Raw genomic sequence first — 26,313 nt, 5'->3', positions numbered from 1 at the left:
TCTATAAAACAGCAATGAAGTTTTTTCTTCAGTCCCAAATATTTAGTAATAATTGATTGTAAGGCAAAAATAGCATCAGTTGTGCCATGACCGGGTCGAAACCCAAACTGAGCATCAGTTAAAGTGTCATTTTCATTAGCCCACAATGTAAGCCTTTCATTAATAATAGTAGTAAAAAGTTTGCAGAAACAACTGCTTAGTGTTATACCTCTATAATTATCAGTAACATTTATATTAATTTTTTTATGCACAGGAATAAGTATTCCTTTACACCACTGTTTCGGCATATATCCAGTTTCAAAAATCACATTAAACAATTGCACAATTAAAGGTACGAGAATGTCTTTGAAATGTATAAAATACTCATTTAACAAATTGTCAGTACCAGGCGATTTGTTACATTTTAACTTCAACAAAACTTTACATACTTCTTCTTGAGTAACAGACGCATCAAGTTCATTATACACACATTCTTGGTTATCTGCTTCAACATCATCAGTTATATTAGGACTGGTTTCAGTAGTTAGGTTTTTGAAATGATTATAAAAATCTGACGACTTTAAATTACAATTAGTGTTCTTTTTTCCTTTTTTAAATACATCAAAAAACTGTTTCGGATTATGTTTTCGCCAATAGTCAATTTGGTTTCCTTCATATCTCAAGTAATTTCGTTTAACGCGATTTTTATACGATTTGTAGTTCTTCTTTGACTCGATCAGAATTTGGCGATTCAAATTATTTCTGTTCCTATTGAAACGCCTAATATTACGTTGATATATATAATACAGTTCTTTGCATCTATCGTCGAACCATGGTTTATCTGGTAGTGAGTTTTTTATTGCTTTTACTGTTCGTATTGTTCCTTTTTATACAATAACGTTTTTCACAAAATGGTTTGAAGACAGTATACAATGTTTCAGTAAGTTTTATAACAGTATTCTCAATACTTTGTTCTGTACACACCATTTGTTCAACATCACTGTTCATTGTGTCCATATGACTAATCAAACTAGTTTGCATTTCCGTAATTTTGTCCGGATCCCATCTGTATGTGCTGTGAAAAATATTATCATCACTTGAATTGAATGTTTTTATACCAGAATCGGCTATTTCAAGTGTCAAACGAACCGGTGCATGATCAGACAACATGTTAAAGTCCATAACAACAAATTCATTTACAAGATTTAAATAGTTTTTATGTATCAATGCATAATCAATAACACTAGATCCCAAATGGTTATAAAATGTTAATTTTCCTATTTTGTCACTAATTGATCGACCATTACATACCCGGAGTCCAGTAGATTGGCAAAGACGTAATAATTTTTTTCCGAAATTGTTTACTGTTTTATCCTCAGAAAATCGAACCTGTTCTTCGTCATCACTGTCATAGCTGATAAAATTATCAATCGTCTTTATAAAATCTGCTTTAACACCTATTCGACTGTTCCAATCACCAATAGCAGCAACAGGGCCTAAACTACTGTAACTTGCTATGTCTTCAGTAAGACAGTCATAAATATCAACATCATATTTGTCATAAAAAATGTTATTTTCATGGGGTACATATACAAAACATATATAAACATCATTGCTTTTATCACAAAATAAAGTTTTGTCCACTTTTACCCATATAACAGTATCATGAGAAACTTTCAATATTTCTATATGCTTTTGCAATGATTTGTTGTACAAGAGTACCATTCCACCACCTTTACCTTTTTTTCTTGGATAACAATTGATTAAAAATTTATCACCAAATATTTCATCATTTATATCAGTATTTTCATCAATCCAACATTCAGATAAGAAAACAATACCATTCTTTACAAACTTTTGAACAAAGTCTGCATTTTCAAGCTTATTTTTTAATGATCTATTTACATTCCATGAGACAATATTAAGCTTATGCCCAACCTCCTTTGCATCCTATGATTCAACAATCCCTTTTGGTTTGTACAAAACATTGTTTATGTAGAGTTTATTATAAACCATTCTAACAGTTTGTCCCTCATCTCTTTTTTTCTTGAAAATAGGATACAGTTTTTTCCTTTCTGCAATAATTTCCGGTGGGTATTGTACATTTATATAGAAATTTGTACCCTTTAAATTTGGAGCCATAAACCTCACTTTTTCTCTTTGCTTATAATCGGAAAATTTTGCAATTATAGGTCGCGGTTTTTTGTTTAATGAGCCTGTGCGGTGAACACGGTCAAATTTGATTACACCCGCATCCTCTTGAGACATCTTTAAATCATTCACCAAAAATTCTCGAAGAGTCGCTTCCGTTTTGTCTGTAGTCTCATTTTGAAATTCATTTATACCCACAAATACCAAATTATCCCTCATGGCTCTGGCCTGTATGTCAACGATGTCATTTTTAAGCTTATGATTTTCTTGTCTTATTAAATTGCAGTTATCTTCAACTTCAGATACAACGAATTTTATTCCATCTACATCTTCCGAGACTTGCTGAACCTCTTGTTTAACCGTATCCATAAAAGTTTTCATACCGAGCATGTTACTCTCCATATTTGACATTTTTGTTTCAAGAGTTCAAACTGATTTTTCTATGGTTTCTAACTTGTGTAACGTGAAACCGGGCGGGGACGTTAAGATGTTTTTATCCTCGGGTTCGTACCAGTTTCCTGGATTTGAAAAGCAATTCAAAAGTTCTAAAGTCAATAAAAAGTTACACTATCACTATCAAATATGAAACAAATACTTAACTACATACAACGATTTTCAACATCTATCAACCTAACCCGAACTTGTTGAATTAAAACTGTTTAAAACCCTTTCTGTCCGATACTGTTTAAAACCAACTGTTTGAAACTATAGTCTGGAACCTAAATGTATAGAACTGGTTTGAAACCTAAATGTATAAAACTGGTCTGGAACCTAAATGTATGAAACCGGTCAGACGGTTTGGAACTATTGTCTGAAACCTAAATGTTTGGAACCTGTCTGGAACCTAAATGTTTGAAACTGGTCAGACGGTTTGGAACTATTGTCTGAAACCTAAATGTTTGGAACCTGTCTGAAACCTAAATGTTTGAAACGGGTCAGATGGTTTGGAACTATTGTCGAAACCTAAATGTTTGGAACCTGTCTGAAACCTAAATGTTTGAAACGGGTCAAACGGTTTGGAACTATTGTCTGAAACCTGAATAAAACGAATGTATGGAAACTATTCAAACTGTTGTAAACTTTCGACGATGAAACTTTATTGAAATATATTTATAAAACGGTTGGAACAAGGTAGCACTAAGGTATGGTTTAACAGCAAACACTCACTGCAATAGTGAGAGATGTGGAACGCAAAACCTTAGCACTAACCCTGTTTATACAACTTCTACGTAACCGAAACTATTTATATCTTCTCAACAGGTTTCAAACACTCCACTTTGTTTGAATACTCCTGCTTCTCGTCTTTAAATATTAACGGTCCAACCTTTTTAATCTTCTTCTTACGACGTTTTTGATAAGAATGACAATTTACACTGGATAGCTACCACTATTTATACTTCTAACGCGGACCTCGAAGAGAGCACCCTAGTAACAACTGTACAGGTAAAGCGTCTGATAGCAACCAAGGATAAAGGGATGATTTTATAAACAGTTTTCAACGATAAACGGATAATAAGGGAAAGTAATAGAGATATCGGAAAATATAAAACTGTAGAACTATTATAACCTTCTTAAACTGCAAATTCGTAACACTTGTTCATTTTCAATTCCATTCGGTCCAAACGGTTGCACATATCTTGAAGAAGAAATTCAATATTACTATTTCATTGCAATAGGTTGTGTATATGCAGCTCCGGGTTTACTTGTACAAGAAGGAGGGGGGAAGCTCCCTAGTGGTGAACATGGAATAAAGCTGTTATTACCACCACCTTGTGGCATTTGCTGTGGCATTTGCTGAAACATTTGCTGTGGCATTTGCTGTGACATTTGCTGTGGCATTTGCTGTACGGATGGAGGTGGGTGATGCATGGAATACATAGTTTTTTTGTTAGCAGGTGTGGACTTTTTGGGTTTGGGTGGTTTCGGTGGTTTTACTGCTTTAGTTGCTGACTGTGATTCGTCTGAAGTTATTGTGGAATCGACCTCTTCTAATTTACGTTTGGCTGCCTTTTTTGCTGCTTTATTTTTCTTTTTCATGGTTCATTCTAGAGTTTCCGTATAGATCCTCAGTTTTGTCCTTAGAGTAGGTAAACAGTTAATTACGGCTAGTTCACAACAGGTAAGTAAATATAGGTGAGTTTGTTTGTATGACGTATGAGCTGATTTGATTTATGCACACAAATGTTTGATTATGATAATAGTCAACACCAAACATATATTTACTTTCTTCCAGTACTAGTAGACTGCACGTTTCCTTTCAAAGTCCTAACCGTCTACAATTGTCCATATAATATTGTTTTACCGTATTACATTTGGCGAAAGCTCACCTCCAATTTTAACACGTCTTGCTAGTCCAGCGGCCATTGTACCATGTATAGTCGCATTAACATCATTTCTTATGATCATTCCGTCTGAGTTATTTTGGGAGAAAAACTAAAAATAATGGCGTCCGGATAGAAATTTACAAGTTTATTAATAAATCACAAACGCTTACATTATTGAAATTAATAGGAAAAAATAGTTTTTTGGGGGAAAAAAGCAGAAGCTGGGCTAGAAAACAAATGGTCCTGTCACAAAGCACTTATAACTTTCAATACCTTTACTGAAATTCTCCAGTCATAAAATCTTTTACAAAAAATCATGGGGTGACCGTCACTAAGTATATAAAATAGAGATGATCTAAATAATATATCAAAGACCGCCCTGCATTGATTAGTGATTAGCAAATACAGGTTTTATTTTTGCAGATTTAAACAATTTTGCAGGTGTGTTCTAGAACATAAATGTAAATAATAAACAAAATCAAAAGCAATTCAAGCACATTGGTTATAAATTACTTGCACAGAAATATCAATAGCACACCGTGACTAAATGAATGTTCAGTACACAAATAAATGTCTCACTTCGAGAAAAAAAATTCATAAAGCCAGAAAACGTTATAACATTCATAAAAATGAAGTAACACGCAAACAACTACTAGAGACAAGTAAATCATACAAGATGGTTACAAACCAAGCATACAAAAACTATCAATGTGACTTTGAACAAAAATTGAGAAATACATCAAAAACACAAGGGAAAGAGTTTTGGAAAATTTTGAATAAATTTGTTAAAAATAAAGATCAGAAATCTGAAATATCTGTAGAAACATTACATGATTATTTTAAATCCATGAATGAAAATAATGTACATGATGAAATTGATATAGATATTGATGTTAATAATTTACCACCAGATATAGAAGAATTGTTAAATTCTCCAATAACAGTAGAAGAAATAAAATGTGCTGTAAAAAAATTAAAGAATAATAAATCTGCTGGATATGATAATATATTAAATGAATATATTAAATGTACATTAGATGATATGATTAATGTGTATGTAATGTTATTTAACATTGTGTTAGATACAGGTATTATACCAGAATGTTGGACCAAAGGAATAATGGTTCCAATTTTCAAGAACAAGGGTTCCAAATCTGACCCGAATTCTTACAGAGGTATTACTCTCAATTCATGTCTTAGTAAAACATTCACTGCTGTGCTCAACAATAGATTGAATAAATTGTCAGATGAAATAGGCTTAATTACAGGAGCACAGGCTGGGTTCAGAAAATGGTTTTCTACTATGGATAATATTTTTATTTTACATTCACTTATTTCTCTAGATTTTTCATTTGGTAAAAAATTATTTTGCTCGTTCATTGATTTCAAAAGTGCATTTGATACAGTTTGGAGAGCTGGACTTTGGCAAAAGATGCTACAATATAATATTCAAGGCAAAATATTGAGAGTTATACATAATATGTATCAGAATATCCAGACATGTATTAGAATGGGAAAGGATATTTCTGCATCTTTTAGTTGTAATATAGGAGTGAAACAAGGGGAGAATTTATCTCCCTTTCTGTTTTCTCTCTTTTTGAATGATCTGGAGAAATTTTTACTAGATAATGATGTTAAAGACCTTGAAAATATATCTGATAAATGCAAAGAAACCTTATTATGTTATGTAAAAATATTTATAATATTATATGCAGATGACACAGTTATTTTATCTGAGTCAGAGGAGGATCTGCAACATGCATTGAAAGTTTTTGAGCAATATTGTAATGAGTGGAAACTCACAGTTAATACAAGTAAAACAAAAATTGTAATTTTCAGCAAAAAGAAATTCAAGGTTAAAGCAGATTTTGAAATCTATGGTAAAAATATTGATGTATTAGACTCATATACTTATCTGGGTATTGTATTTAATTATAACGGCTCTTTTTGTTCAGCTAGAAAGAAATTATTGGAACAGTCCAATAAAGCATTGTATGCACTATATAGAAAGATTAGAAATATTGCAATACCCGTAGATATACAGCTTAAGCTTTTTGATTGTCTTATCTTACCTATAATGATTTACTCTAGTGAAGTATGGGGATTTGAAAATAAGCAGGGATTGGAACGGATGCACTTGCAGTTTTGTAAAAATATTCTGCACGTGAGGAAAAGTACGCCAAATTTTATGGTTTACGGGGAACTGGGTCGTTATCCCATTGATATTACTATTAAGCTACGTATGGTTATGTTTTGGAATGATATGCTCTCAAGTGAGAATAAATTATCTAATACATTATATAGACTTATGATACAACTTCACCAGAGTAAACCCACACATTTTAAATGGGTTACGTACATTAAATCTATTTTTGATGAATGTGGTCTTACTTTTATATGGAATGATCAAATACCTATGAATAGAGAAATATTGAAATCTCTTGTCAAACAAAAACTTGTTGATCAGTTTATACAACAATGGTTTTCTGTAATTAACAATTCTTCTAGAGGAGAATTCTATGGTAAATTCAAAAGTATATTTGAATTAGAACCCTATCTACTTCGATTGGGAAATACTGATAGATTGTATATGGCTAAATTTAGATGCTCAAATCTTAAATTCCCAATTGAAACGGGAAGATGGAAAAATATCTTAAAAGAAAATAGGATATGTCATCTATGTAATCAAAATATTGGCGACGAATATCACTATTTGTGTGTTTGTTCACATCCTAGTATATCACTTCTTAGACAAAATCTTGTACCTAATTATTACCTACAATATCCCTCAAGGCAAAAATTGATCGGTTTACTCTCATTTTGCAACATAAAGGTGTATAGGAAAGTATGTACTTTCCTTAGAAAGATTACTTATTTTTTGTAGATGCAATTTTTATACATTTATATATATTTATGTACTCACAATCACTGATAAATAAGAAAGAATTCTGTACATATGTAATCCTTCAAACTCAATAGGTAATATATTAAATGTATATACGTCTCAATGTCATGAAAATCACGTGCTATTATCGTACACTACCCTGCTGTCGATTTATATGTATACTTTATTATGTTTTGACCTCTTGTACACGTTCGTGTCTGAGGAAATAAAATATTTTGTCTTGTCTTGTCTTGAGTAGATTCATTTTTAAAATGCTAATATAAAAATATTACTGATCTGTGGGTTTCCTCTGTATAATTGATGAAACATTTATTTATTATTTAATATATATACTAAATTTTGTTTAAGAAAAAGTTTACTATCGCCTATTTTTAAATAATATTTTTTAGATAATATAAAAACTTACAGGAACAAATTTACTGTCAAATTTTAGAAAGACACCTTATTATAACTAAACAAACAACCAAATAATTAACAAAAATAAAAAGTTGGCTAAATGAGAATGCCTTATTTTGAAAAGTTGGATAAATGAGAAGACACCGTCAAAAACTGGTTTCATAGAGATTTATGTAAATAAATGTATATACAATTATTTAAACTAACTATTAAAGAATAAAAGTTATCCACACATGCCTAAGGCAGCAAACATTTGATTTTCGGGGGGGGGGGGGGGGGGGGGCTATGGATTTTTTCCTTCGGCGAAAGACAATATTTTTTGGAGACAGGTCGAAAACATTTCTTTTCTTTCATTTCAATTTTAGCATTACATATAGTGGCAGAACAATTAGAAACAAACTTAAAAAAAAACAACCATACCCCCCCCCTGAAAATGAAATGATTGCTGCCTAAGTTTCGTGAATGTCCTGTTGAAACTTTGACTATCATTGTGTTTGGTAATATATGACACTTACATATTGACAGATTACGCATATATTGATTTTGGTTACTTCTTTTAAAGTAACATAAGTAGAAAATGATAACATTTAATAGATAGGTTATTAAAATCAGTCCATCTTGTTCGACTGCATGAGGGGCAATGGCGGATCCATTCATTTTTTTTAAATGGGGGAGTCCCCAATCCAGGACACAAGGAGGGGGTTCCAACTATATGTTCCCATTCAAATGCATTGATCTAAAAAAAAAAGGGTTCCTATCCCCAGAACACCCCTGGACCCACCACTGAGCTGTTACAAAAAATATCGCTATAAACTGTCACGGCATTATTTGAATTTAAGTGTACTGCATGCATCTTGCACTGTAAGATTAGCATTAACACTAATGCAAAATTGTTAAATAATTACCACTTTCGTTGGTTTTTTCTTATCTTTATTTGAAATGTATTTTATTTAAAGCTTCTTTGTGTACCATTCTTTGTTTATTCGAAAGGGGTAGTAGATAAATATATATATACAATTAAAATAGAAGAACCTAGATAACGATATGTATGCGTTCAATAATGATACATATAAAAAAGAAGCTGTGGTATAAATCCCAATGAGACAACATGTCCACAAAAGGACACAGAAATTAACAACTGTAGGTCACCGTACGGCCTTCAACAATGAGCAAAGTCCATATCGCATTGTCATCTATAAAAGGTTCAGAAATAACAATGAAATCCAATTCAAACGAGAAAACTAACGGCCTTAATTATATAAAACAAATGAACAAAAACAAATATGTAGCACATACTAGTAAACAAACGACAACCACTAAATTACAGGCTCCTGACTTGGGGCAGGCACATACGGTTTTTTTTTCTTATAAAAGTTGTACAAACAATCGATATGTGAAAAGTATTCCATCAATTATATCAAAGTATAAATAATCATAAATCTATATCATTTAAGCATCCCTTGTCATCATCTTATGGTGTTTTTATATCTCAACTTGTACGATTCTCTCGTGTATGTAACAACGTATTAGATTTAAGCGAGAGAAATTTATGTATTACTAAAAACTTATTACACCAGGGTTTTCGATATCACAAACTGGTCAAAACATTTACTAAATTTTATCATCGGTATAAGGAAATAATTCGTAAATATAACTCAACATGCAGACATCTTATACGTTCAGGTATTTCACATCCAATTTTTTATGGACGTATTCTATATAAAGAACAAAGATGTCAGTATTCTCCTCAGAAACTAACAAAACCTTTAAATAGACTTATTAAAAAGGGATATAGTTACGAAACTGTTGTCAGGTCATTAAAGATTGCATATTTTGGCTTTAATATTGATTCACTGATAGAATCTTCGAATCGGAACTAAACACATCTATTTCTAAAAAACAGTTGTTGGCATGACACGGGTTATGTTCTTCTCATATATTTTATGATAGTATGATACTAAACCCCTAACGGGAGGGATTGTGCCTGATATTCATATGATGAACACATAATCTTTCAATCAGTTTAATTGAGGTCTGGAGCTGGCATGTAAGTTAACTGCTAGTAGTCTGTTGTTATTTATGTACTTTTGTCATTTTATTTATTTTCTTTTGTTACATCTTTTGACATCGGACTCGGACTTCTCTTGAACTGAATTATAATGTGCGTATTGTTATGCTTTTACTTTTCTACACTGGCTAGATGTAAAGGGGGAGGGTTGAGATCTCATAAACATGTTTAACCCCGCCGCAATTTTGCGCATGTCCCAAGTCAGGATTCTCTGGCCTTTGTTAGGCTTGTATGATTTTAAATTTTAGTTTCTTGTGTATAATTCGGAGTTTAGTATGACGTCCATTATCACTGAACTATTATGCATATTTTTAGGGGCCAGCTGAAGGACACCCACAACTGCGGGAATTCTCGCTACATTGGAGACCCTTTGGTTGCCTTCGGCTGTTGTCTGCTCTATGGTCGGGTGGTTGTCGCTTTGACATATTCACCATTTCCTTTCTCAATTTTAATAACTATGTTTCTGATCTAATTTTGTATTCTATAAACGGCATCTATATATTTACACTACAAATCTACAACTCTCACTCTATGGCTACACGTGCTGATCTTATCTATATTCATGCATAATATTCATTAGCTGTGTATGAGTATCAAAATCGTATCATACGCGATGATGACCAGCCAGTACACACTGTAAGGATTTTATTCACCAGTATTAAAAAAGAGAAACATTGCAGTACGAACAGTAATCTATTTTTTTTTTCATTTGACATTACTTTGAAAGTAACGTAGTTACAAGCACGGGTTATATAGTATATAACTGCTTTTTTAAAATGTTAATTGTCTTAATCAATCTTATTTGAGAGATGTTGGATATTTTCAAGGAAAAACCTCACTTCTCCAGTGGACTTTTGTACATGTTCTGATAACCTTAGGTCATCTCTAAATTACTGTGTATTTCCTGTATCTCAGATCATATCTATGATTGCTCACATGGTGAGGTTACCTCAGGTCACCTCTGTATGATTGAACATTGTGAGTTACCTAATATTACCTCTGTATTGCTGTACATGGTGAGGTTACTCTGTATTACTGCACATACTCGTATTACCACACTTTGTATAAACTTTACAAAACACTATTTTTTTAGTTTTCCTCAGGGCACTTCTGCATTTCTATACATGGCCAAGTGCACATGTTAACTAATGTCATTTCTTAACTACTGTATATAAATATGTAACCTCAGAATACCTCTGTATGTTGGAATATGGTGAGGTTACCTAAGGTCACAACTTCATGGTCATTGTACCAGCTGCATGTTACCACAGATAAACTTTGCAAAACGCTAATTTTCTACAAACCTGAGGTTACCACAATTGAATGTTCATAACTCCCTTCGTCAGCTTAGTCAGTACAGATTACATCTATGTTCTTTTTTTTCACGGACAGGCTACCTCAGGTCATCTGTAAATTACTGTACATGACCAGGTTACCTCAGGTCATCTGTAAATTACTGTACATGACAAGGTTAACTCAGGTCATATGTAAATTACTATACATGACCAGGTTACCTCAGGGAACCATTGCACTACTGTGCATGGTAAGGTTACCTCAGGGAACCATGGTACTACTGTGCATGATCGGGTTACTTCAAGGAACCATTGTTCTACTGTGCATGGTCTGGTTACCTCAGGGATCCATTGTACTACTGTGCATGGTCATGTTACCGAGGGAACCATTGCACTACTGTGCATGGTCAGGTTACCTCAGGGAACCACTGGACTACTGTGTATGGTCAGGTTATCTCAGGGAACCATTGTACTACTGTGCATTGTCATGTTACCTCATGGAACCTTTGTACTACTGTGCATGGTCAGGTTTCCCCAGGGAACCATTGTACTATTGACATGGTCAGGTTACTTCAGGGAACCATTGTACTACTGTGCATTGCCAGGTTACCTCAGGGAACCATTGTACTTCTGTGCATTGTCATGTCTCCTCAGGGAACCACTCTACTACTGTGCATGGTCAGGTTACCTCAGGGAACCATTCTACTACTGTGCATGGTAAGGTACCTCAGGGAATCATTGTACTACTCTGCATTGTCAGGTTTCCTCAGGAAACCATTGTTCTACTGTGCATGGTTATTTCACCTCAGGGAACTATTGTACTACTGTGCATTGTCATGTAACCTCAGGGAACCATTGTTCTACTGTGCATGGTTAGGTTACCTCAGGAAACCATTGTAATACTGTGCATTGTCAGGTTACACAGGGAACCACTGTTCAACTATGCATTGTCAGCTTACTCAGGGAACCACTGTTCAACTATGCATGGTCAGGTTACCTCAGGAATAAATTGTACTACTGTGCATTGTCAGGTTTCCTCAGGGAACCATTGTACTACTGTACATGGTCATGTTACCTCAGGGAACCACAGTACTTCTGTGCATGGTCAGGTTACCTCAGGAACCATTGTACTACTGTGCATTGTCATGTTACCTCAGGTGACCATTGTACTACTGTGCATGGTCAGGTTTCCAAAGGGAATCATTGTACTTCTGTACATGGTCAGGTTACTGCAGGGAACCATTGTACTTTTGTGCATTGCCAGGTTACTGCAGGGAACCAATGTACTACTGTGCATGGTAAGTTTATCTCAGGGAACCATTGTACTACTGTGCATGGTCAGGTTACCTCGGGGAACCATTGTACTACTGTGCATTGTCAGGTTTCCTCAGGGAACCATTGCACTACTGTACATGGTCATGTTACCTCAGGGAACCACTGTACTACTGTGCATGGCCAGGTTACCTCAGGGAACCATTGTGATACTGTGCATTGTCATGTTACCTCAGGGAACCATTGTACTACTGTGCATGGTCAGGTTTCCCCAGGGAACCATTGAACTACTGTACAGGGTCAGATTACTTCAGGGAACCATTGTACTTCTGTGCATGGTCAAGTTTCCTCAGGGAACCATTGTACTTCTGTGCATGGTCAGGTTACCTCAGGAAACAATTGCACTACTGTGCCTGGTCAGATTACTTCAGGAACCATTGTACTACTGTGCATGGTAGGTTTCCTCAGGGAACCATTGTACTAATGTGCATGGTCAGGTTACCTTAGGGAACCACTGTACAACTGTGCATGGTCAGGTTACCTCAGGGAAACATTGTACTCGTGTGCATGGTCAGGTTACCTCAGTGAACCACTGTACAACTGTGCATGGTCAGGTTATTCATAAAGATAGACAAGAATGAGATTTACAGATAATTTAGTAGACTGAATTTTTTTTCTGAACTCATTTTTTTCTGTTTGTTTATAGGTTCATGGTGAATGGAAACATAAATATAGACTTTTAAAAAAATCTTGCATCTTTTGGGGATATCATTCCAGGAAAGTGGAAGGATATCATGTTTACTTGAAGTGGTGAGGTCTAGTAAAAATAGCATACAGAAAGTAGAAAAAAATGAGTTGACTTCAGGATTGCGTAACGTTTTATTCTTCGTGGCAAGACCCCCTTTTTTCAATTAAATCACCATTTCGCTTTGGTACATCCATGATATGAACATGATTTTTTTTTCTAAGATCAGCTGTTTTGCATGTAAGCCTATGGAGCAGTCAATAACAAGACTGCAACATTATGTTAATTTGATTTGAATCGATTATATTTGTTGTTATTTTTTGGGTTACCTGAGGTAATCCTGTTATGAAAGAATACTTCGTAGATACTTTGCTGGTATATGCATTTATGCTGTAATTACACAATTTCTTAATTTAAAATGTAGGACTTCATAGATTTGTATTGTTTATGCGATTATATGTAAATGTTAAACGAGTTCACCTGAGTTAAATGGGTTGACCTGAGGTAACCCTGTCATGAATGAATACTTCGTAGATACTTTGCTAGTCTTTACATTAATTGTAATAAACCAACTTATTCATTTTGAATGTAGGACGTCATTGAAGTTATATTGTTTATGGGATATATATGTAAAGGTGATCTCAAATAACTTCAGTTAAGTGGGTTATATTTGCAATTATATTTGGGGTTACCTCAGGTACCCCTGTTATGAAAGAATGCTTATTAGATAGTTTGTTAGTGTAAACATTTATGTTGTAATGAAACAATTTCTTTATTTTACATGTAGGACTTCACAGATGTAAATTTGTTTACGCGATATTTAGAAAATGCGATCTGTCTTAACTCGATTTAAATGGATTATACTTGTAGCTATTTTATGGGTTACCTGAGGTAACCCTGTCATGACAGAATACTTAGTAGATACTTTATTAGTATATGTATTTATGGTCTAATAAACCAACTTCTTCATTTTCAATGTAGGAATTCATTGAAGTTATATTGTTTATGTGATGTAAATGTAAAGGTGATCTGAATTAACTTGAGTTAAATTGGTTGTAATTGCTGTAATTGCTTGGGTTACCTCAGGTAACCCTGTTATGAAAAAAATATTAGTAGATACTATGCTAGTGTATACATTTGTATTTTAATCACACAATTTCTTAATTTGAAATGTAGGACTTCATAGATTTGTATTGTTTATGTGATGCATATATATTTAAAGGTGACCTCAGTTAACTTGAGTTAGATGGGTTATCTTTGTTGTTATTGTTATGGTTACCTAAGGTAACCCTGTAATGAATGAATCCTTCGTAGACACTTTGCTAGTGTTTACATTAATTGTAATAAACAAACTTCTTTATTTTAAATGTAGGACTTCATGAAAGTTATATTGTTTATGTGATTCACATGTAAAGGTGACCTCAGTTAACTTCAGTTAGGTGGGTTATATTTGTAATTATGTATGGGGTTACCTCAGGTACCCATGTTATGAAGAATGCTTTTGAGATAGTTTGCTAGTGTAAACATTTATGTTGTAATCGGACAATTTCTTTATTTTAAATGTAGGACTTCATAGATGTGTATTGTTTATGTGATATTTTTGAAAGGCGACTTAAGTTAACTTGATGTGAATGGATAATACTTGTTTCTATTTCATGGGTTATCTAAGATAACCCTGTCATGACAGAATAATTAGTAGATACTTTGCTAGTATATCGATTTATGATGTAATAAATCATCTTCTTTATTTTTAATTTAGGAATTCATTAAAGTTATATTATTTATGTCATGTATATGTAAAGGTGATCTAAATTAACTTGAGTTAAATAGTTTGTTTTTGTTGTTTTTGTATTGGTTACCTCAGGTAACCCTGCTATGAAAGAATTATTAGTATATACTTTGTAAGTGTATACATTTATATTCTAATTACACAATTTCTTAATTTAAAAATGTAGGACTTCATAGATTTGTATTGTTTATGTGATACATATATTTTTTTAAAGGTGACACCTGAGTTAACTTGAGTTATATGGGTTGTATTTGTTGTTATTATTGGGTTACCTGAGGTAACCCTGTAATGAATGAATTCTCTGTAGATACTTTGCTATTGTTTACATTAATTGTAATAAACAAACTTCTTCACTTCAAATGTTGGACTTCATGAAACTTGTATTGTTATGTGATGCACATGTTAATGTGTTGCACATGTTAAGGTGACCTCAATTAACTTCAGTTAGGTGGGTTATATTTGTAATTATGTCTGGGGTTACCTCAGGTACCCATGTTATGAAGAATGCTTTTGAGATAGTTTGCTAGTGTAAACATTTATGTTGTAATCGGACAATTTCTTTATTTTAAATGTAGGACTGCATAGATGTGTATTGTTTATGTGATATTTCTGAAAGGCGACTTAAGTTAACTTGATATGAATGGATAATACTTGTTTCTATTTCATGGGTTACCTGAGGTAACCTGTCATGACAGAATATTTAGTAGATACTTTGCTAGTATATCCATTTATGGTGTAATAAATCAACTTCTTCATTTTTAATGTAGGAATTCATTAAAGTTATATTGTTTATGTGATGTCTATGTAAAGGTGATCTGAATTAACTTGAGTTAAATAGGTTGTTTTTGTTGTTTTTGTATTGGTTACCTCAGGTAACCCTGCTATGAAAGAATTCTTAGTATATACTTTGTAAGTGTATACATTTATATTTTAATTACAAAATTTCTTAATTCAAAAATGTAGGACTTCATAGATTTGTATGGTTTATGTGATGCATATATATTTAAAGGTGATACCTGAGTTTACTTGAGTTATATGGGTTGTATTTGTTGTTATTGTTATGGTTACCTGAGGTAACCCTGTAATTAATGAATTCTTTGTAGATACTTTGCTATTGTTTACATTAATTGTAATAAACAAACTTCTTTATTACAAATGTAGGACTTCATGAAAGTTGTATTGTTTATGTGATGTATATATATAAAGGTGACCTCAGTTAACTTGAGTTAGATGGGTTATCTTTGCTATTATTGTTATGCTTACCTGAGGTAACCCTGTAATGAATGAATCCTTCGTAGACACTTTGCTAGTGTTTACATTAATTGTAATAAACAAACTTCTTTATTTTAAATGTAGGACTTCATGAAAGTTATATTGTTTATGTGATTCACATGTAAAGGTGACCTCAGTTAACTTCAGTTAGGTGGGTTATATTTGTAATTATGTATGGGGTTACCTCAGGTACCCATGTTATGAAGAATGCTTTTGAGATAGTTTGCTAGTGTAAACATTTATGTTGTAATCGGACAATTTCTTTATTTTAAATGTAGGACTTCATAGATGTGTATTGTTTATGTGATATTTTTGAAAGGCGACTTAAGTTAACTTGATGTGAATGGATAATACTTGTTTCTATTTCATGGGTTATCTAAGGTAACCCTGTCATGACAGAATAATTAGTAGATACTTTGCTAGTATATCGATTTATGATGTAATAAATCATCTTCTTTATTTTTAATTTAGGAATTCATTAAAGTTATATTATTTATGTCATGTATATGTAAAGGTGATCTAAATTAACTTGAGTTAAATAGTTTGTTTTTGTTGTTTTTGTATTGGTTACCTCAGGTAACCCTGCTATGAAAGAATTCTTAGTATATACTTTGTAAGTGTATACATTTATATTCTAATTACACAATTTCTTAATTTAAAAATGTAGGACTTCATAGATTTGTAATGTTTATGTGATACATATATTTTTTTAAAGGTGATACCTGAGTTAACTTGAGTTATATGGGTTGTATTTGTTGTTATTATTGGGTTACCTGAGGTAACCCTGTAATGAATGAATTCTCTGTAGATACTTTGCTATTGTTTACATTAATTGTAATAAACAAACTTCTTCACTTCAAATGTTGGACTTCATGAAACTTGTATTGTTATGTGATGCACATGTTAATGTGATGCACATGTTAAGGTGACCTCAATTAACTTCAGTTAGGTGGGTTATATTTGTAATTATGTCTGGGGTTACCTCAGGTACCCATGTTATGAAGAATGCTTTTGAGATAGTTTGCTAGTGTAAACATTTATGTTGTAATCGGACAATTTCTTTATTTTAAATGTAGGACTGCATAGATGTGTATTGTTTATGTGATATTTCTGAAAGGCGACTTAAGTTAACTTGATATGAATGGATAATACTTGTTTCTATTTCATGGGTTACCTGAGGTAACCTGTCATGACAGAATATTTAGTAGATACTTTGCTAGTATATCCATTTATGGTGTAATAAATCAACTTCTTCATTTTTAATGTAGGAATTCATTAAAGTTATATTGTTTATGTGATGTCTATGTAAAGGTGATCTGAATTAACTTGAGTTAAATAGGTTGTTTTTGTTGTTTTTGTATTGGTTACCTCAGGTAACCCTGCTATGAAAGAATTCTGAGTATATACTTTGTAAGTGTATACATTTATATTTTAATTACAAAATTTCTTAATTCAAAAATGTAGGACTTCATAGATTTGTATGGTTTATGTGATGCATATATATTTAAAGGTGATACCTGAGTTTACTTGAGTTATATGGGTTGTATTTGTTGTTATTGTTATGGTTACCTGAGGTAACCCTGTAATTAATGAATTCTTTGTAGATACTTTGCTATTGTTTACATTAATTGTAATAAACAAACTTCTTTATTACAAATGTAGGACTTCATGAAAGTTGTATTGTTTATGTGATGTATATATATAAAGGTGACCTCAGTTAACTTGAGTTAGATGGGTTATCTTTGCTATTATTGTTATGCTTACCTGAGGTAACCCTGTAATGAATGAATCCTTCGTAGACACTTTGCTAGTGTTTACATTAATTGTTATAAACAAACTTCTTTATTTTAAATGTAGGACTTCATGAAAGTTGTATTGTTTATGTGATGCACATGTGAAGGTGACCTCAGTTAACCTCAGTTATGTGGGTTATACTTGTAATTATGTCTGGGGTTACCTCAGGTACCCATGTTATAAAGAATGCTTTTTAGATAGTTTGCTAGTGTAAATATTTATGTTGTAATCGGACAATTTCTTTATTTTAAATGTAGGACTTCATAGATGTGTATTGTTTATGTGATATTTCTGAAAGGCGACTTAAGTTAACTTGATATGAATGAATAATATATTTCTATTTCATGGGTTACCTGAGGTAACCCTGTCATGACCGAATATTTAGTAGATACTTTGCTAGTATATCCATTTATGGTGTAAAAAACCAACTTTTCTTTTTAAATGTAGGAATTCATTAAAGTTATATTGTTTATGTGATGTATATGTAAAGGTGATTTGAATTAACTTGAGTTAAATAGGTTGTATTGTTGTTATTGTATTGGTTACCTGAGGTAACCCTGCTATGAAAGAATTCTTAGTAGATACTTTGCTAGTGTATACCTTTGTATTGTAACTCCACAATTGTTTAATTTGAATTGTAGGACTTCATAGATTTGTATTGTTTATGTGATGTATATATATTAAAAGGTGACCTCAGTGAACTTGAGTTAGATGGGTTATCTTTGTTGTTATTGTTATGGTTACCTGAGGTAACCCTGTAATGAATGAATCCTTCGTAGAAACTTTGCTTGTGTATACATTAATTGTAATAAACAAACTTCTTTATTTTAAATGTAGGACTTCATGAAAGTTGTATTGTTTATGTGATGCACATGTAAAGGTGACCTCAGTTTACTTCAGTTAAGTGGGTTATATTTGTAATTATGTCTGGGATTACCTGAGGTATCCATGTTATGAAGAATGCTTTTGAGATAGTTTGCTAGTGTCAACATTTATGTTGTAATCGGACAATTTCTTTATTTTAAATGTAGGACTGCATGGATGTGTATTGTTTATGTGATATTTCTGAAAGGCGACTTAAGTTAACTTGATATGAATGGATAATACTTGTTTCTATTTCATGGGTTACCTGAGGTAACCCTGTAATGAATGAATTCTTTGTAGATACTTTGCTATTGTTTACATTAATTGTAATAAACAAACTTCTTTATTACAAATGTAGGACTTCATGAAAGTTGTATTGTTTATGTGATGTATATTTATAAAGGTGACCTCAGTTAACTTGAGTTAGATGGGTTATCTTTGCTATTATTGTTATGGTTACCTGAGGTAACCCTGTAATGAATGAATCCTTCGTAGACACTTTGCTAGTGTTTACATTAATTGTTATAAACAAACTTCTTTATTTTAAATGTAGGACTTCATGAAAGTTGTATTGTTTATGTGATGCACATGTGAAGGTGACCTCAGTTAACCTCAGTTATGTGGGTTATACTTGTAATTATGTCTGGGGTTACCTCAGGTACCCATGTTATAAAGAATGCTTTTTAGATAGTTTGCTAGTGTAAATATTTATGTTGTAATCGGACAATTTCTTTATTTTAAATGTAGGACTTCATAGATGTGTATTGTTTATGTGATATTTCTGAAAGGCGACTTAAGTTAACTTGATATGAATGAATAATATATTTCTATTTCATGGGTTACCTGAGGTAACCCTGTCATGACCGAATATTTAGTAGATACTTTGCTAGTATATCCATTTATGGTGTAAAAAACCAACTTTTCTTTTTAAATGTAGGAATTCATTAAAGTTATATTGTTTATGTGATGTATATGTAAAGGTGATTTGAATTAACTTGAGTTAAATAGGTTGTATTGTTGTTATTGTATTGGTTACCTGAGGTAACCCTGCTATGAAAGAATTCTTAGTAGATACTTTGCTAGTGTATACCTTTGTATTGTAACTCCACAATTGTTTAATTTGAAATGTAGGACTTCATAGATTTGTATTGTTTATGTGATGTATATATATTAAAAGGTGACCTCAGTGAACTTGAGTTAGATGGGTTATCTTTGTTGTTATTGTTATGGTTACCTGAGGTAACCCTGTAATGAATGAATCCTTCGTAGAAACTTTGCTAGTGTATACATTAATTGTAATAAACAAACTTCTTTATTTTAAATGTAGGACTTCATGAAAGTTGTATTGTTTATGTGATGCACATGTAAAGGTGACCTCAGTTTACTTCAGTTAAGTGGGTTATATTTGTAATTATGTCTGGGATTACCTGAGGTATCCATGTTATGAAGAATGCTTTTGAGATAGTTTGCTAGTGTAAACATTTATGTTGTAATCGGACAATTTCTTTATTTTAAATGTAGGACTGCCTGGATGTGTATTGTTTATGTGATATTTCTGAAAGGCGACTTAAGTTAACTTGATATGAATGGATAATACTTGTTTCTATTTCATGGGTTACCTGAGGTAACCCTGTAATGAATGAATTCTTTGTAGATACTTTGCTATTGTTTACATTAATTGTAATAAACAAACTTCTTTATTACAAATGTAGGACTTCATGAAAGTTGTATTGTTTATGTGATGCATATATATAAAGGTGACCTCAGTTAACTTGAGTTAGATGGGTTATCTTTGCTATTATTGTTATGGTTACCTGGGGTAACCCTGTAATGAATGAATCCTTCGTAGACACTTTGCTAGTGTTTACATTAATTGTTATAAACAAACTTCTTTATTTTAAATGTAGGACTTCATGAAAGTTGTATTGTTTATGTGATGCACATGTGAAGGTGACCTCAGTTAACTTCAGAATACTTCGTAATACTTTGGTAGTGTTTAAATTTATTGTAATAAACAAACTTCTTTATTTCAAATGTAGGACTTCATGAAAGTTGTATTGTTTATTTGATTTACATGTAAAGGTGATCTCAGTTTACTTCTGTTAAGTTAAGTGGGTTATAATTGTAATTATATCTGGGGTTACCTCAGGTATCCATGTTATAAAGAATCTTATTAGATGGTTTGCTAGCGAAAACATTTATGCTGTAATCAAACAATTTCTTTATTTTACATGTACGCCTCATAGATGTGTATTGTTTATGTGATATATCGGAAAAGCGACTTTAGTTAACTTGATATCAATGGATAATACTTGTTGCTATTTTATGGGTTACCTGAGGTAACCCTGTCATAACAAAATACTTAGTAGATACTTTGCTAGTATATGCATTTATGCTGTAATAAACCACTTTCTTCTTTTGTTATGTAGGAATTCATTGAAATTATATTGTTTATGTGATGTATATGTAAAGGTGATCTGAATTAACTTGAGTTAAATATGTTGTATTTGCTGTTATTGTTTGGGTTACCGCAGGTTACCTTGTTATGAAAGAATTTTTAGTACATACTTTGCTAGTGTATACATTTATATTTTAATTACACAATTTCTTAATTTTATAATAGAATGTAGGACTTCATAGATTTGTATTGTTTATGTGATGTATATATAAAGTTACCTCAGTTGACTTGAGTTTAATGGTTGTATTTGTTGTTATAATTGGGGTTACCTCAGGTAACCCTGTCATGAATGAATACTTCAGATCATTAATTGAACTTTTATAAAAAAAAAAAAAAAAAAAAAAAGTTTATAATTTTACCAGCCATCCCCACCCTACACGTACATACGAAATGAATGATCGGTGAAAACAAATAATAAAATCATTTGGGAAGTTTGTTGACATCTTTGGTATTTGGTCACATTAAAATTTGGTATTAAGATCTATCTAAATAAGAACTATATTTTCGTGCGTATTTAATCAATGACGCATTACCACGATTACCTCAGGGCACCGATTACCTCAGGGCATACAGCAGCGGACCTAACTGCCACCTGCAAAGGGCAGCGGAAGTCTTTTATATTTCTCAAAAAGTCAGTCCGATGACGGAAACATTATATGGACGCATTTATTTTCGTTTTCCTCCCAATATAACCCAAACTGAAATACTTTAAGCAAGGATGATAAATGCTAGAACACACCCGCGAAATAGCGGGCATCCAAGGGGGGGTTGAAAGTATGTAAATTGTTGAAGAATTAATTTTTGTAAAAAAATAATGACTGGAGAATATTTCAGGAAAGCTGATAAAAAGTTATAGGTACTTGCATTGGGGACAGGACAATTGTTTTTCAACCCCTTCTCCTTTTTCCCAAAATTTCCATTTTGTTGTTTTCTATTTATTTCAATATGAACATACGTTTAGTATGTCATGTATGTTATGAACATACATTACTATAAATAAAGTGTGTTTGCTTTTAACTATCAATTCTCAGTTAATTAATCAATCCACGGTGGTCATTGATGTATTATATAGACCCTCTCTATTTAATACACTTATTGACCCCACGAATTTTTGTAAGAGATTTTATGACTGAAGAATTTCACTGAGAAAAATGGTTTAGGTACTTTGGGACATGACAATTGTTTTTCTAGCCCGGCTCCTAATTTTTTTCCTCAGAAACTCCTATAATTATTCTTCTATTGATTTCAATAATGTAAGCGTTTATATGTATATTATGAACATACATTACTATAAATAAAGTGTATTTGCTTTTTACTATCAACTCTCAATTTACTAATCGATCCACAACGGTCATTGACATATTATATAGAACCTCTCTATTTAATAAACTCAGTGACCGCCGAGGATAGTTAACTTGAAAATGATAGCAGATAGCAACTACACATTATTCATAGTCTTTGGTATGTACAAAGTACAGAAAAAACGCAAACCGGATGTCTAGTCTGACTTACAATTTCGTCCAATGACGGAAAAATATCCGGACGCAGTTTTTTTTCGTTTTTCTCCCAAAATAACCCAAACTGAATAGTCAAAAGAATGGATGACAAATGCGACAATATATGGTACCTATAGGACACAGAGGCATGATGATTAATTCATTGTGGAAGGAAGAGAAGCGACACACAAAATGAGGTCTTCTCGTTTAATAGTATAGATAGATGTTGTAAAACGTTCAAAGTCATTGAACCATAACTTAAGCAGCAGTGACAAAAAACATCCGTCCTTGACCTTTCACTTCACATCACATAATGTAAAACATGTTTGCATTTAACGTACCAGTAGATTCAAATACATCTTGAATATTAACAGAAAGTATCTAATGTATAAACACAACATAAAGCCATTAAAATATAATATCATGAGGTTTATATAGACAAATATATATATATTAAACAAAACGTTTAGAAAATTCAAAATAACAATCCCATTTGAGACAGAACACATTTATTAACTGAAATACTTACAAGAATAATAGATACAACATAGAGGGAATGTGAAAGAACAATACGGTAGTTGTTCATAAATTTATTCGAATGCACGGTAGTTACCACGACTTTCCGTTAACATTCAAGATGTCATTTGAATCTACTGGTACGTGAACTGCAAACATGTTTTACATTATGTGATATGAAATGAAAGATCTTTTTATTTTTATTTTACAAAACGTCAGCATGTTGGAATATTCTCTTTTCTTAGCGGAGTCTAGTATAGGAAAAAATATCGCTAGAAACAATGGGGGCACGTGGCGTTGTCAATGAAATAGACGTGAAAATCAGAAATTGAATACGTCGTCATAGGTAAAATAGCGATAAACAGGTTATCATTGGTCATCTATTGCTTTTCTCCTTTCGCCGTACAAGCTCAAGCGAGAAAATCAATCTCGTTCTAGATGTTTTCTTTTGATTTCAGAACCAAATAGTATCAATGCAAACATGAGATGAACGTCCGAGTCAGCCTTTTCCCGCCATATTTAAAATAAAATCAAATATCTTAAAAAGGAGCTTCATAACCTATCAATATTTGAAGCTTGTTTTGTTCCTTAATTAAAGCTCTTCTGACTTTTATTAAAACAATTTTAAATCATTGAATTTTTTAAACTTTACCTAAGTACATCCTTAAGGATGTACTTAGGTGAGGTTAGGTAAAAATAAAAAAAAAAATAAAATTAAAATTGATACTATAAGCTGGTAGAGCATCAATTAAAATGATACAGATAAGCTAAAAATATTGGTAAGTCATGGACCTCCTTTTCGAGATATTTGAGATTTAAAATATGGCGGGAAAAGGCTGACTCGGACTTTTACCTTATACAATGTTATATTTGCATTGGTATTATTTGGGTCATAAAACAAAAGAAAGAAATTTAAGAATCTTCTTAAATTTTGGTTAATTACCTTTCATGAGCTTGTTTCTTTATTTTTATGAGGCTGACTTCATGCAGGAACTTCTTAGGAAGAAAGATAAGAAGTTAGCAATATCCTTTAACTCTACTTTCCGCTATATAGATGATGTTCTTTCACTAAACAATTCAAAATTTGGTGACTATGTGGAACGCATCTATCCCATCGAATTGGAGATAAAGGATACTTACATCTAGAAATTGACAATGAGGGTCGGTTGAAAACAAAACTTTACGACAAAAGAGATGATTTCAGCTTTCCAATTGTGAACTTTCCATTTCTAAGTAGCAACATTCCAGCAGCACCTGCATACGGGGTATATATCTCCCAATTGATACGATGTTCCCGTGCTTGCATTTCCTATCATGATTTTCTTGATAGAGGGTTACTGCTTACAAGGAAGCTATTGAACCAAGAGTTCCAAATGGTGAAGTTGAAATCATCCCTTCGTAAATTTTACGGACGCCATCACGAGTTGGTTGACCGTTATGGAATAACCGTTTCACAAATGATATCGGATATGTTCCTTACGTCGTAACTACAATCCCCTTCCCTTTCATGAATGTGACCTACCGAATTAGACTATTTACCGGATTTGTAATCACATAAGCAACACGACGGGTGCCACATGTGGAGCAGGATCTGCTTACCCTTCCGGAGCACCTGAGATCACCCCTAGTTTTTGGTGGGGTTCGTGTTGTTTATTCTTTAGTTTTCTATGTTGTGTCATGTGTACTTAGTCTATTGTTTTTCTGTTTGTCTTTTTCATTTTTAGCCATGGCGTTGTCAGTTTGTTTTAGATTTATGAGTTTGACTGTCCCTTTGGTATCTTTCGTCCCTCTTTTAAAGTATTTAATGACCCCATATATATCGTATTAGGTCACTAGTATGAAGGCACGAATGAATACAATATATGAAGTGTTGCCGATAGCCCAGCAAGTACAATATACGGTTATACCTAGTGACGTAAAATTATAAAACTAAATATACACTAGTATCGCACATACAATAAATTCTGCCTATACTGAAGACACGTAAGAAATAATACATATAGTCAAGTTTATACAATTACAAACAAATATCATGCTTGAGTAAACTCACCAATTTGTGGAACAGTGTTTCAAAAATATATAACACAAACAGCTACAATGTTTACTATTAAAATTCTATTTTATGTCCATATACAAATCAATACATTATCATGATCATGGATCTGCTGGTCAATGAATAATTAAACTATTAAACCTTTCGTAAGCGAAGATCAAAATTGACCAGCCATTAAATCAAATTTCCCAATTTGAATTAAAATGACCAATACTAATATTTGACATCATCTAAAGTAGATTGCAAACAAATCACCTACTACATAATACAATAAATCGTATGCATGAGATATTTATGATTATTACATTTAGTGTAATCAATGCAACCAGTATAAATGGGATGAAATACACCCGACCAGTCCATACTGTCATTGTTTAACCTCATTAAATTTACAACATAAAATTGAGAATGGAAATGGGGAATGTGTCAAAGAGACAACAGCAGAAGGCCACCAACAGATATTCAATGCAGCGAGAAATTCATATGAATTATTTGTTCAGGCCGACACAGCCACATTAGCCGTTTCAGAATATAATGCCTTCTGGGTAATATATTCAAAAGCGTACACCAAAACTTTTAATTGGGAAAATACGTTCTAAACAATTGAAATTCAACCAATGACGTAATTTATTTTCAATTTGGTGTACAAACGATGAGATTACCCATAGACCTATAGTTTCTGAAAAGGCGAATTGAATACTGTTACGTAAATTGTGAAGAAGAGATGAACACTTTAGTTACCTTGGGGTTTTTTTTTGCAGGCACTGGTAGGCACTTGTCACAAATAGAAACTAGGTGTATCTTGTGCCTGAGTGTATGTTTGGCCTGGAACCACACACACACACAATAAAAAGCACGATAAGTCTGCTCTTACTCTTGGTCTAAATCTTGCACCAAAGACGACTCTGGTTAGCGCGATGTATAATTGTATAAGTTCAG

The 26,313-nt window shown here is 32.6% G+C and overlaps 2 protein-coding genes across 2 annotated transcripts in view; both read right to left on the bottom strand.

Moving 5' to 3' along the window:
* The window catches only part of LOC139495649 (uncharacterized), a 41,676-nt gene that overhangs the window by 5,933 nt on the left and 9,430 nt on the right, over positions 1-26,313 (bottom strand). The gene's annotated exons all lie outside the window — the stretch shown is intronic.
* LOC139494289 (protein unc-13 homolog C-like) lies at positions 1,930-2,541 on the bottom strand. Its single transcript, XM_071282456.1, has one exon. The coding sequence runs from the start codon at positions 2,539-2,541 to the stop codon at positions 1,930-1,932; it is 612 nt and encodes a 203-aa protein (XP_071138557.1).

Source organism: Mytilus edulis, chromosome 11, assembly GCF_963676685.1.
Source record: "Mytilus edulis chromosome 11, xbMytEdul2.2, whole genome shotgun sequence".
NCBI lineage: Eukaryota > Metazoa > Mollusca > Bivalvia > Mytilida > Mytilidae > Mytilus > Mytilus edulis.
This window is presented reverse-complemented; position numbering and strand designations above follow the sequence as displayed.

What these genes read in the sequence shown, in the direction of transcription:
- LOC139494289 (XM_071282456.1), bottom strand. Translation starts at nt 2,541, where the DNA reads ATGTCAAATATGGAGAGTAACATGCTCGGTATGAAAACTTTTATGGAT.